At 40.9% G+C, this 13,463-nt stretch overlaps 1 protein-coding gene across 2 annotated transcripts in view; it reads left to right on the forward strand.

Annotated features, from left to right (window-relative positions):
* Positions 1–795: 795 nt before the first annotated feature.
* ARMC9 (armadillo repeat containing 9) overlaps positions 796–13,463 on the forward strand; it is a 70,650-nt gene continuing 57,982 nt past the window's right edge. For both annotated transcript variants that reach the window (XM_049803606.1, XM_049803607.1), the window contains exons 1-7: positions 796–1,085; positions 1,251–1,346; positions 3,063–3,188; positions 3,808–3,978; positions 4,970–5,125; positions 7,762–7,854; positions 9,226–9,250. In XM_049803606.1, coding sequence (XP_049659563.1) covers positions 1,296–1,346; positions 3,063–3,188; positions 3,808–3,978; positions 4,970–5,125; positions 7,762–7,854; positions 9,226–9,250 — 622 coding nt within the window. In that variant the 5' untranslated portion in view covers positions 796–1,085; positions 1,251–1,295. The remainder of the gene's footprint in view (positions 1,086–1,250; positions 1,347–3,062; positions 3,189–3,807; positions 3,979–4,969; positions 5,126–7,761; positions 7,855–9,225; positions 9,251–13,463) is intronic.

Here is a 13,463-nt window from a genome sequence, read left to right on the forward strand (position 1 = left end):
CTCGATAAGGGGCTCAGCCAATCTTCCCTGTTTGCTTTGGTCAGGATTCCATGAAATACCGACATGTCGGACGCGTGCCTGCCGGAGCCATGCATGCACGACCCACAGGGCTGGTCTTGGTGTCCCTAACCCTGGCTATGTTGGGGCTGCGATTCAGGCTCATGGTGCAGTGCTCAGTCTCGGCAAGGCTCTGCCTTTTTTGCCCGACAACTTTTTCAGACGAACCTTCCAAGCTGTGAGGTAAGTGGAGCGGGTGGCCTTGGCCACGGGTTGTTTTAGCCAGAGCGGAATTACTCCCTGCGTTTGCATCCCCTCAGAGTGCAGTGCTCGGTGGCAGGTGTGGCAGAGGCAAATACTGCCAGATGGCTGTAATGACTGTAATTAAGAAATCATGTAACTGTGCAACTGAAAGCTATGGGCCTACGGACCAGCACACAGTGTGGTGCGCTTTTAGAAGACTTCTGGCTGGCCCAGGATGGCAAGGGGGTACAAACCCGTATGTTAAGAGAGTAGATAATTTTTAAAAATTAACTTGACCCCAAACTCCCTCCAAGTTACGTCAGAGAGTGGAAACCAGCAAAAAGCCATTCTTCACAACCAGCGGGCAGCTGCAGCTCCGCGCGCTCCAGGGGGCGCTGCCCGCCGGCACGGTGGAGACCCACCTTCGTCACGTGACGGGCCATTCCCGGTCTGGGATTGGCTGAGAGGGATCATGTGCGGCGGGAGGGGGCGCGGTGTGGCGTGGAGACTGGCCGCGGTTGCCAAGGCGACAGGCGGCGGCGGTAGCGGCGGCGGCGCAGGGCAGGGCAGGGCAGGGCAGGGCAGGTAGGCCGCGGCGCGGTGGTGCCGGTGGCACCCGGGGTTTCCTCTCTTCCCTCCCCGCCGGTTCCCTCAGGAGCTGCTGGGTCGCATGCTCTCGGCCCTGAGGGGGCGGCCGCAGCGCCCCGGCCCGGTTTGGGGGATGGGTGGCGGCGGCGCCGGGCCGCACCTGGAGGCGGCTGTGTGAGGAGGCGGTGTGACCGCCCGCGGCCTGGCGAGAACGGCGGTTCCGGTCGGAGAAGACCAGCTTCGGAACTTCTTTGGAGGTGCCTTACGGGGTGGTGGTGGTGGTGGTGGTGGTGGTGGTGGGATGTCCTCCTCATCCGGGTTGTTTGGAGATGAGATGGCTAACGGGCTGTGCGTGGCTGGGCTGCGGTGGGGCTGTGTGAAGGAACCGCTGTGCTGTCTGCTATCACCCCCCTTCTTTACAGTTTTCGAGGTTTATCAACGATGAGATGTAGCAGTAATGCTTAGCGATGGGTGACGTTCTAGCCTGTGAAGCCGAGTTGCTCGGACTAGTGAGAGAGGTTGGTTTTCGCTCTTTTTTTTCTTTTCTTCTTTCTTCTTTTTTTTTTTTTGCTGAAATGAGCAAGGCAAAATTTTGTAATGCTTGTATTCAGAGCCAGCTGTTGTAAATGTGGTTTAAATTCTGGAGTTATTTATCTGGCCAAGTGTTTGCTACACCCTGAAATCATATTGACTCCTGTTGTGCTCTGTAGATTCAAAGGGCTCAATGTCCATTAAATGCTAGCAGTCAAACATCATATCAATCTAGAATTATCCATTGTTCATTGCAAATGAGGCTTTCATTAAAGGAGCAGTGAAGTTGATTAGATCAACAGACAGCTTTGGGGCTCAGGTCCACCTTGTGATAATGGTGAGATCTTTAAAACATTGCTTAGCTGCTACCTCATTCCATATTTGTATAAAATCATGGAGGCATATAAAAACCCTAGAGCTGACAAAGCCCAGGCTGAAGTCCTGAGACTACTTATCTCCATGGTTTAATGCCTAAGCAGGATTTTCCAGCTACGCACTCCTCTACCCATATTGCCCATAAGAGGTAATCAGAATATATTGTGAAGTGTGAAAGAGGCAGACTTTAAAGGGCAGGTGCCTCTATGGTAGTCTGTGCTTCAGTCTTCTGGATAAATTGACTAAAATGGGATAGTTATGATTTGGAACGAAAGCACAAACTGTGATCTCTGCTGCTTGTTACTGTCTCATTCCTTTGATCAACACTGTGTTGGTAGCCTGGTTTAGAGCCCTAAGTGAACACCAAACCAACAACCTAATCCCCCTGCCTTGTGTGACCCAACCTATTGCAGGGTTCCACAGATGCTGGTGCTATGGAGGCGTGATCAAGAGCGGCAGTCAGCTGTCACTGTGCCCAGCTTTCACCAGGCTGTCTGTTGAAAGCCTGGACAGTTACTGCCTGCCTAAAGAGTCTACCAAATGGCAAAATCATACACAACTTAAATCTATTTGTGGATCTTGGAAAACAAATCTAAATAGAGGTTTAAGTACTTAATCATTACTATACTACCATTTGTGTTAACAGTGAGGGAAAATAAATTATTCCTGTTCTCTGTGGCAATGTTGGGAACCCAGATCAAATTTGCAAAATGAAATGTAATGTCTTGCCTCGGCAACCAATAACTAAGACTCCTGAGATGGGGGGAGGAAGGGAAAGTTGCATGTAATATAGTGACTGTACATTGTGGGAGGAAGAGGCAGGGCTGTTTATCTCTTTCTCAGAAGAATAGTACTTAATTAGTTGTTCATTGGTTTGGCTTGCACAGCTTCAGTGACCTGGCTTAGAATTCAAGCTGTCCAACTGCTGCCGTGGAGATGAGAGTCACATTTAAGAATTCTGCCCCCTGAGAACATTATTTGCAAGGAAATTATTTACTTGTTTCTTCAACCAAGGTATAACATGAATGGATTTATTTCTTTTTCTTCTTTGGTTGAATGAAATTACTGACTAAATCGAGGGGCATAATTCTTTCAGAGAGGATGCACTCAGTTGTCAGCACTATTCTCTAGGATGCAGCAGGAAATTTAGTTGAGAGATAGTATTTTCCTACCACGAGGTACCAGTTCTTGGTTTGTTGCTATTCAGTCTTTGGCATTTATGGACCCTGCTACAGAGAAACTTTAAAGGACTTTGGCAATTCATGGGTCACTCACTGAAGCATTAATAATCTAAAAAAATATTCTTCCTGTATGTTTTTGTCTTGTAGTATTTGGATTTTGCTGAATTTGAAGAAACAGTGAAAGTATTTACAAAGGAATGTAAAATAAAAGGGAAGCCACTGCCTAAACCAGCAGGTGTTTCCTCAAGAGATTCAAAAGCTTTGCCTGTTCAGGTAATGCATCATTTATGCTTACTTTAAGTAATACTAAAACCAGTTTAAGACCACTAACCACCATGTGAATTATTACAGCAGTGAGATTATCTGAACTGTCTGAACAGATTCTTGATTATTTGAAGAAGTCTGCTAGCAAGTCTTCTTCCAGTGCAGGAACCTTCAAGTTGGTGGTTTGTTGTTGGTTGTGTTTTTTTGGGGTTCTTTTTTTGGTTTGTTGTTTGGGTGTTTTTTTTTTTCAGAACTCCAGTCCTTTTGAACCTGCGACAGTAGGTTTGGTTCATACTATTTTAGGTTTTTAGTTTGCCATGCTTTGGTAAGACTGATTTTCACATGCTGTAGACATTTATTTTTTCACTTATGGTAAAGGTGGGTCCCCAGATTGACATGCTTGAAAATCTGAGCTTTACTACTTGTATTGATGGTTGATTCAGGCTCTTGGAGATATTAAAGATAGGTGGAGAAAGAATATTTAGGTGGTCATCAAATGGTGACAGATTTTGGATAAAACTTTTAAAGTGTTAAGATGGCACTTGAATTCTTCATTCATTAATCTACTGTTGGAAAAATATAGCTGTTTTGTGTTTGTTTTTCCACTGAATGCTTTTCCCTTTTGCAGAAAGATCTGCTTACAGCATTTGAAAATGGTGAGCAGAAAGTTTTCTTCCAACTCTGGGAGGAGCATATTTCGTCTTCAGTCCGGGACAATGAACCGGTTGCTCAGAAGCTGGAGTTCTATCTTCACATACACTTTGCAACCTACCTCTTAAAACACTCTATGGGAAAGCCTGTAAGTTCAGTTCACAGTTCAAACTTCAAATTGTTTTTGTTTGTTTTACCTCATTTATTTGTATTTAGTGTGGATGAGGATGGGTATTTAGTAAGAATTCCCAGAGTATGTATCCAGTTTTTGAGCCACAGTCTGCATTTTAGTTGAACCAGACCCCTTGTATTGTGAAGTACAGAGATGGAAGTTGCAGATGTCCTTATCTTGGAGTTCCTGATGTATTTTAACTTGGAAAATACCAGTATGCTGATACTTTCACACCTCTAATTGTAGTCCACAGGAGATTCTTAAAACACTTTGCTTCCAGTTTGGACTGAAGCTGTGTGTTGAAGTATAAACATTTCTGATGAAATGGGAAAGCTGAATGTTGACCAGCTCAGTATATCATATTGAAAACTATAATTCCAAGCTGTCATAAAATAAAAACTCTCTTACATAGGACTTTTATGATGAAGAGACATTTAAGTAGCCTGGAGTCAGCCAGGTCAGCCAGGGCTTAAGAGCTCCTGCCTTACACCTGTCAGCTGCTACAGGAGGACTTGGATACCTTCAGGGTGGCTTTTGGTCTGTTCTGTGTGCCAGCTCCCCTTCCTGGTGCTGTGTGAGTGGATTTTACAGTTCTGCACTTACCACTGAAATAAAGCATGTTTAAAGTAGGTGTTTCCTCTTGGACCTGAGTGTGGAAATGGCACTCTGCTCTAGAAATCTAGCCGGAAGTGGGCAGGAATAATTTACATTCAAAAAGCAAATGTCCCTCTCTTCTTTTGTTGGACCTGGATGACCGAAACGACAACACTGGTTTAAATTTTCTTTTTTGAGTGGTGAAAACAAGATACAATACTCTCTAGTTAAACAAATGTTGCTTTTTAGATAACAAATACTCAAACTTGATTTCAAACTTGATATTAATGTATTTAGTTCTCTTGCTTGTATTTGCCAGCTTTACAGTGCATACAGAGTGGTAGTTTTCTAAATATGCTGCTTTATTTCCTAGGACAAAGCTGAACTTGAGGAAAGGATTTCTTGTTTTAAGGCATACCTGGAAACAAAAGGAGCTGCACTGAGCCAGACTACAGAGTTTCTTCCTTTCTATGCTTTGCCTTTTGTTCCAAACCCCATGGTACATCCTTCATTTAAAGAACTTTTCCAGGTAAGTATCAATTTTGCAGAGATGGTATTTATCATGATTTTTCTCATGGGATGATAGATATGGAATTATGTTTAGTTTGGTAATTGCTTTTATTGTTTCCTTTAACAGAAACTGTACAATAATAAAAGAAGACATATTTGATGAAGGAAGGGTTGTGAGAGTGCTATCAATAAGAGAGTACCATCTTAAATATATATTTTATGTTTGCTTGAGTCCTGAATCGTATGCCAGCTCTGTGTCCATAAATAAGAATTGCTGCCTCTCCTTCCTTTCCACACAACCCTGAAATATGCACGCTTCTGGGACCCCACTATCTGTGTATATGTGGCTGGATTTAAAACCTGAGAGCTAGACATAAGGAGACTGAAACAGTTTCGTTTCATGTGGAAAAGAGAAAGTCAAGTTTATAAGTAATCCTCCTGTAACAGAAAATGAGCCAGTGTTGTCTGTGTTCTGAGACTTTTCTCCCCTCCTCCTCAAAAATGCTGGAAGAGCATAGATGTGGTTACTGGTTTGGTGACTCTTGCCACAGGCATTTTTCCTGGTTAATTTTTTTCTTAAATAAGTTTTAGCCTTTGCCTTTGAATGGCTGTTTCAGAGTTCAGTTCTTAGGCTTGTACGTGCAAGGTGAGAAGAGAGTGTGAAAGTTAGTGTGCTTCAACTTCAAAATAGATCTCATTAGCAGGTGTGTTTTCAATGTGATGATGATCTACAGTTATTCTATTGATGAAGAGGTAATACAACACCCTTACATTGACTGCTTTCTGGGCACCATGCAGGTAGATGGTTAGGAGATGATGTCCAGAGCTGTGGTTTGATATTCCGAAGTGTTGGTGGCAATACCTGTGGGGAAGGTACAGCCACTGTTTCACCTTTGGTGCGAAACTATGCTTTGGTTTTGCTGGAAGCGTCTGGTTATGCGGTTGCATTTGGACTGGATGAAGGAACTGATCTGCTTTGCTGCCTGTGAATGTGTGTGTATATACGTCCCATGTACATGCACAAACACGCACATATGCAAATTTGTTTGTAAAATATGCATAATGTTTTGCAGGGTTATATGCTTGAAATGCTTAACCATCCTACCACATGGACAGTTGTGCTGGCTTATCTAAGTAGCTGTGGGCAGTTACTGTGGTGGGAGGAGGTATCTTCAGCCTGCATTGCTGCCACACACTTTTGATATCAAATCAAAGCTTAAGTGGTACTTGCTCTAGGGCAGACTTTGGATGTACCAGCTGATAAGGAGCTCCAGTTTAACACCAAAAAAAGGCATATACTGCCATTTTCCTTTGGGACTAGCTATAAATAATGAGATGTACTGGTTGATCTCAGAGATGGGATATGACTACTCCTTTTTTAATTATACTTAGCAGCTTTTTTGTTGTTTTTTTTTTTGAATGCCTTATCTAAGACGAGATTCTCAGGTTTATTCATAGTAACCCAGTGTCCAAACTCTTAGTCCACCATCACTCATATTTTCTTGTGGGAATTGTACAGCTCATTCCATGTTAGTGTTGAAACACAGATTGTTTTACATTTGAGAAAGAACAGCAGTGAGTCACTAGTCTACTAAGCAGTGTTCTTATGGCTTTTTTTTTTTCTTGGGCATCTGATGCTTTATATAGCTGGAGTTCCTGTCTATTTGTGTAATACATTTTGAAACATAATAAACACTCCTCTCTGCAGGAGACATAGTTCCTTTGGTAATATGCAGCATACTGTGGTGCACCACTGTCTGGATACTGAATTCATAAAAACAGCAAGTCAATTCTGTATGCTCTCCAGCACGGTGAAATGAGGGCAAATCCGAGCTGCAAGAACAGCTTGCAAAAAACACATATACAGCAGTAAGTTAGGAAGCTCCTGCTACTTGTTGGAAGATACTTTTTCATCTGTTGGCTAGCTTCTCATCAAGCAGAAACTAGCTTAACTGAAGGTTTGAAATAGAAGAAATGAGTATTCAGTGAATTCTTAGGTGTAGTTTGGCTTTCTTCCTTAACTATTATTTTCCTGTGCTTATGAGACACTATGTCAAGCAGAAGACAGCATTCCATTTAGCAACTGATATGTTGGTCTATTTTTTATGTGAGTTGTTTTTCTCCAAATCCTTATTTTAGAAATGTTCTTACGCTGATCACTTATGTCATATCATGACAAAATTTACAATTCCCAGATCTTGTTAGGAGTGAAAAATGACTACAATGATTACTTTTTGAAAACTGAGCGATGGAAAATTATTCATTTTTAACTTTATTTAATAAATTTAAAATTCACATTAATCTTTTAATCTTTTTCTCAAGTTGCTTGTATTTTAAAGCTACTTCTAATTTAGAGGCAGTTGTTGCATGTGCGTACGAGGCACCAACACTATACGATAGTTTTACACTTGAAATAAAGCTACATCGTGCTCTTAGAACTCTTGTCTAGGAATAATACTAAACTCTTCTGACTTCTGTACCCTTTTATGGGTAGCTAGCAAATGCATTCACTTCAGTAACAGTGAAGGGAAAATATTTTCAATACAATGCTGGCTGCCTTGTTTACTAGTGGAAGGTTGCTGTGATCCAAACAGTACTTTCAGCAGAGTGTACATATTTGGTGAACAACTGTCATAATTTGTTTTTCTTTTCAAGGATTCTTGGACATTGGATTTAAGGACAAGATTGGAAAAGTTTCTGTCTCTGACTGTCAAAGCCAGGCAGACTCCTCGGCTTCTCACATTATTTGTATCCTTTTGAGAAAACGCTTTGAAGATAATTAGAATTACTGTAAAGAGGCAGTATAATTTATTTGAAGTGTGTGCTGCTAAGATTTACTGCAGCAGTAATGTTGCAGCTCAGTGTTTTTGTGATAGGAAACATTGTTTATATGCCACATTAAAAAACCCCACAACTTTTGAAAAAGTTATGTAAAGACACTGTATAGATGCACATAAACCTGCATATTTATCGTATGACCATTCTTTGCTTCCATGTATAAAGTACAGGATACCCAAAGGCACCAACCTGAACTGGCTGCTTTCTGAGGATTTGTAAAGCTATTAGTCTTTTCAGTTAGCCATTTCAGGGACTAGCCGAAAGTTTTCCAGGGCTTTTAAGGGTTCCAGAAATTATTGTTTTACTAAATGGCTTGTGCTTCAGACGGCAGTATTGTTAAAGTATTGTAAAGTTAAAGCTTCAGTATTGTTAAAGCTGCATTGTCAGGCCTGATTTGCAAACTAACTAGCTGTTTGACAAATTTTCTTCTCCCTTTTTGGTCAGTCTAGTTAAAGGCAAGATAGAGAGAACTGAACTGGAGTCTTTGTTTCCCGCTTCCTCTTTGTTTCCCGCTTCCTCTTTGTTTCCCGCTTCCTCTTTGTTTCCCGCTTCCTCTTTGTTTCCCGCTTCCTCTTTGTTTCCCGCTTCCTCTTTGTTTCCCGCTTCCTCTTTTAACAGGAGAAGTTGAAAGTCCTTTTCCTGCTATATCTTACTTTATTCTAAAGCAGCATGTTGCCATGGTGGTGTTGAATGATGAGCTGGAAACTATATTTCTTCTGTTCCATTCCTGCCCATTTGCCAGGATGGGGGTCAGTGATCATTTCACTCCCATGTTACGGATGTTTGTGTGGGAGTCTGGCACAGAACAGTTGAAGAAAATTTTGTCTCTGCTTATTCCTCTTTATGGAGTAATGGACTGGATCTTAATTGAGCCCTGAAGGTATAAGACATCACTTGCCCTAAAACATTTGCATATTTGTATGTTGATTTTATGTAAAATCAGCGGTTTGACTTTTGATTTTGGTGTTAATACATTTAGACTGGAGTTACCTTATCTTATACTTCAGGGCTGGATCTGGTATCTTTAAAGGTCAGCAAAAAGTCTCAAATCTCCATGCAACATTGTACAATGTGCACTTATGAGATTTTTATGTGTTTATTATTGATTCATTTATTCTTGCTCTCCTGAGAAGCATCAGGCATTGGCTGTTGGCTGGGACAGTAGGAATATTTGGCTTGCTTAGGTTTGCCAGTTGGTTGAATTTCTCATTCTGTGTCTCAGGAGCAAACACATACTGAAAGGATGCATGTTTTCCTGAACTACTGCTCCTTGTACAACAGAAGGAGAATGGACAGTGCAACAAAGGTAAATGCTGAGATGTGGTAAGGATATTCTGTAAGATTATGATTATTAGGGGCTGTAATAGTAGTGGAAAGTACACCTGCAATGACGGGGAAACTAGTGATGCATGGCAAAAAGTCCTTTGAAATCCAGACCCCTGTCTTGGTGATAGTTATCGCTAGACTGCTTGAGCTCAGTAGGGTTGAGCACACGCGTGTACTAGAAATGGGAAAGGGCCTAGTCGTAGGATTTGTGTTTTAAGTCTATTCTGTCCTGAAATGTGGTAAAAACAAGTGGAGAACTCTGTATAAAGTGCATACCAGCTCTCCATTTTTAGTTATTATGAAAGTAAGTTTCCTCAGATTTCTTTCCCATACCTGCTTATGCCTATCTGTACCTTCCAGATTTCAAATCTTATTCAGTTGTTCTGATGACTGTCTGATGATCTTGGACAAAGTTGATTTTTTGTTCCTATTCACTCATCCTGTTTAAACTCCTAAAATAGTACATATTGGTATCTCCTGAATAAGAATGTGTTAATTTAAGTATGACTTTCTGATGTGTTACCTTTTTAGGTAAGCTGTTCATACACACTTAAGTTAGTGACTTGGAGCCCTTTAAAAAATAATAATATCAGCACTGAATCCTGTTAGATGCTGATGGCCCTTGAAATATGTGCCTTTTAAAAATCAGTTCAATAAATAGAACTTAGGTTCCCAACTAGATTGCACTCATTTTTTCATTTGACTTTCTGTGTTCACTCTATCAGTAGGGATTTTTATGAGCCCAGCTGGGTTCCTAAAAAACTTCTCCTCTTGAGTTATTTTAATCTGTAGTTTTACACTGAGGATTTACTATTTGTAGATTGAATTAAGGAGAAAGTTAGGCTCATCTCCCAGTGTGAGTTCCAGGTATTTTCTTTGTTATTTTGTGCTTTGTGTTGCATTAGACTTTTATTGAAAAATAGAAAGATCTCTGTGGATTTTTGTTTTCCAGAAGTTACTCTTTCTCCTTGTGGTGGACTTTCCTGAAGGCAATAATTCCATACTCTGATTAAAAAGAAATAACTACACGATTGGGCCTGAATTATTTTGGGCCTGATTATCATTTGTTTGGGCAGGTTCTGGGCTTTGTACAAGTACAGGGACTGTCATGGTACTGAATTCATGCAGGTCAGTCTTGATTTGTAGATCTGTTATGTGCCTTAGAGGCTGAGTTGCCTTGGAGGTTTGGATTTTTCATAAAGGTTACTTGAGGCTTGTCTTGTATGAAAGTTTTGGATCTGAGAGGTTATTTTTGCACTGTTGGAGAATGTTTACTTTATCAGTGAAGGAGAAATGCAAAGAAAATTGATAGGCAACACGTGAATGAAGACCGGTATGGCAGAGTCTTGAAAACAGCCTTTTGTAAATAGTTGCCAGTCATTAGTCTGACATACTGAAGCACTTCAGGTTTGGGTGGTGAGGTGCATATGCTCTTGGAGGTGTCCTGGAGAGTTTAGTGTGTTTACCTTGCCTGATAAACCTGCTACAGTCTGGCTCTTTACCCATTTGCTAAAAAACTTCAATACCTGTGTGACTTTCAAAACTTTGTGTGGCAGTTGTACTTAACTTACAGCTCTCCCATATGTTTTCAGTTTGACTGGAAAGTGAAGATTTGCAGAATGGTTGGCATCTTGCACAGCAAGCTTCAGACTTTCTGTGTGTCCTCTGTGCCTACAGGAGTGGTGGGAATGGAGTATGTGGAAACGTGTTCAGCTACTGTCCCCTTCACTGTCTCATTACAAATCTGTAGATTAATTCACAGCCACTCTTCCACTGTTTTGGGGAAGGGAAGAGCGGGTAAAGTGTGTCAGGCTGCTGCACGAGAGAAGGTGAAGTGCGACCTACCTGTCTGTCAAGATCTGCTACAGTCTGAATGACTATTAATGTGGAAAGATGTCAGTTTAGAATACCGATAGTAATTTTTATGGAAATGAGGTAAGCAAGAAGGAGACAAGGCCACTACTGTGTCTCCTAAGGGCAAGGTTTTGGTGTCACCTAAGAAGCCTTGGTGTCTGATAGCAGTTCTTAGGACTGCAACTCCTCTGCTGAGAGCTCTGCTGCATTGTATGCAGGAACTCAGCCTGGCTGGAGTCCGTGCTTCTAGCAAAGCAGGTGAGGGTGGGCTGGGATGAGAGAGAGAGAGGGAGAGAGCAAGCACAAGTTTAGGAAGCATGTTTGAGGTGTAGGTAAGTTGTAAAGGATAACAACCAATCTCTCACTTAGAGAGAAAAGCTTATGTGCATATGTGTAACTCCTTGGCTGCTCATAGGAAGTGGAGTCAAAACATTAAAAAGGCTTGACAATTACATGCATGAGAGAGGAGGCAAGAATACTGGTAGAAATATGCAGTAGTTCAGATGATCCCTAATGCCAGCATCTTCATTTGGCAAAGTCACAAGCTTTACTGTACACTGTATCCTCCTAAACCAGGAGGTTAGTCCCCTGTCCTTTATTTTCCCCTCTTTTCCTCCAGATATGAATAATGGGTCTGGTAGGTATTAGGTCCAGAGCGCTTTTTTTTTCCCCCCTCTATAAGCTTACCATATGTAGAAAGCATTTGTCAGTGCTGGGAGGTGTATCTGGGAGAGGGAAAGAAAGAAGCCGAATGTGTTGTGTTACTCTGATTCCTGTTACGGGTGCAGTTTGATCACTGCTGCAAGGTGACATAAATGTGAACTGCTGCTGAAAGGCACTCTTTCCTTTTACCTAATCCTGACTCAGATGACAATGATTTAACATTTTAAGCAACTAAATATTAATTTTTATCTGGACTTGTAGTTCTCTGATCTGTCTGCATGAATGCTGTTACTGGTAATGGGGATATGGCAGGAATGCAAGGGGGAAATGGGGCAGCACAGGACTAGCTCTTCCAACAGCTGTCTGTACTTGGGTCAGCTACATGTCAATGATGAAAGCTTCCTTCTCTTTCAGTAAGAGAAATTTTCATGAAATACTTTTCCTTTTTCAGTGAAATTACTTATGTGTGAGAAGATAGTGATATAAAAATGCAAGATATGTCAAGACTTCGTGATTCCTCTCTTTGACTCTCTTTTTTCAGTAAAGAGCAGTGGTTATAATTGATAATCCCTGGATTTAACAGGCAAGGGTACATTGGACCCTGTTTCTTAATTGTCAATAGTGTTCATGAGCTGCATTGAGTTTTGGTTATGTAGTTTTTGCTGCTGACTGTAGTTGGAAGATGGATTTTTACCACTGGAAATTTTCCCCACTGGGCTATGAAAAGCAAGCAAATTGTGAGTAGGTTTATGTTTCATGACTTGGTGCTTCCAACTCTCCTCTGGGTGAAAGTCATGCTCTAGATACATCCACTGGAAATTTCTGAATCAAATGTGTTGTATCACAGTTAAATAAAAATGTATTCCAGTTTGCTTATCTAAGCAAAGGAATAAAGTGCTGAAAAAGTGGCTAGTTCTGTGCAGCGGTTGCTCTCATAATCTTTATTAGTTTAGAAAAATATTCTTGTTTTGGAGCTGTATCATATTAAAGCTGTGGTAGCTGTTTAGCAGTGATGGCTGTGGAATAAAAATAAAATCAAAGTTGAATGATTATTATCAAGGAAGAATAATTTGGGTTGTCTTTTGTCTATCTTAATTCTTCTGATTTTTAAGTTGATGAATATTGATTGCAGTTGAGATGGTTTTTAACAGCTTAAAGAATTGTAACAAGTTTGGTGCTCTCAGCAAGATTACTTAATGTTACTAGGAGCTGTTCTAGTGTTCCTTTTTTTCTTTTTTTTTTTTAATTCCCAAGTGGGTTTTGCTGGGTGTGAACAGGATCTGTGGCTTGTCACAGCTTCTATTGTTATTTCACACCAGTTTTGGCTCCCTCCTAGAAAGTATAGGAAAAATATCATTAGGGTGGCTTGATTTGCAGTTTGATATCAGGTGTCAGTCACAAATCCTGCAGGTGCAGAATGCTGTGATTCATGAATGGTTCTCAGAAAGCAGCCATTCTTAGAGGGGAGGAGGCTGAGAGAGTGAAATAACTGTCTTTTTTTTTTCTCATAGAAAACTCATAGATTTTGAAAAAGTACAGATTAGAAGTAAGAAAATGTACCTTCTCTGTATTCCATGCTTTATTTTAAGACTGTCAATTTATAGCTAAAGTTTACAGCTAAAGTCTATTCATGCACATTTTCTCTAAAAGGTCCCATTAAAAAGATCATTTTGCTA

This window comes from Accipiter gentilis, chromosome 6 (assembly GCF_929443795.1).
Source record: "Accipiter gentilis chromosome 6, bAccGen1.1, whole genome shotgun sequence".
Lineage (NCBI taxonomy): Eukaryota > Metazoa > Chordata > Aves > Accipitriformes > Accipitridae > Astur > Astur gentilis.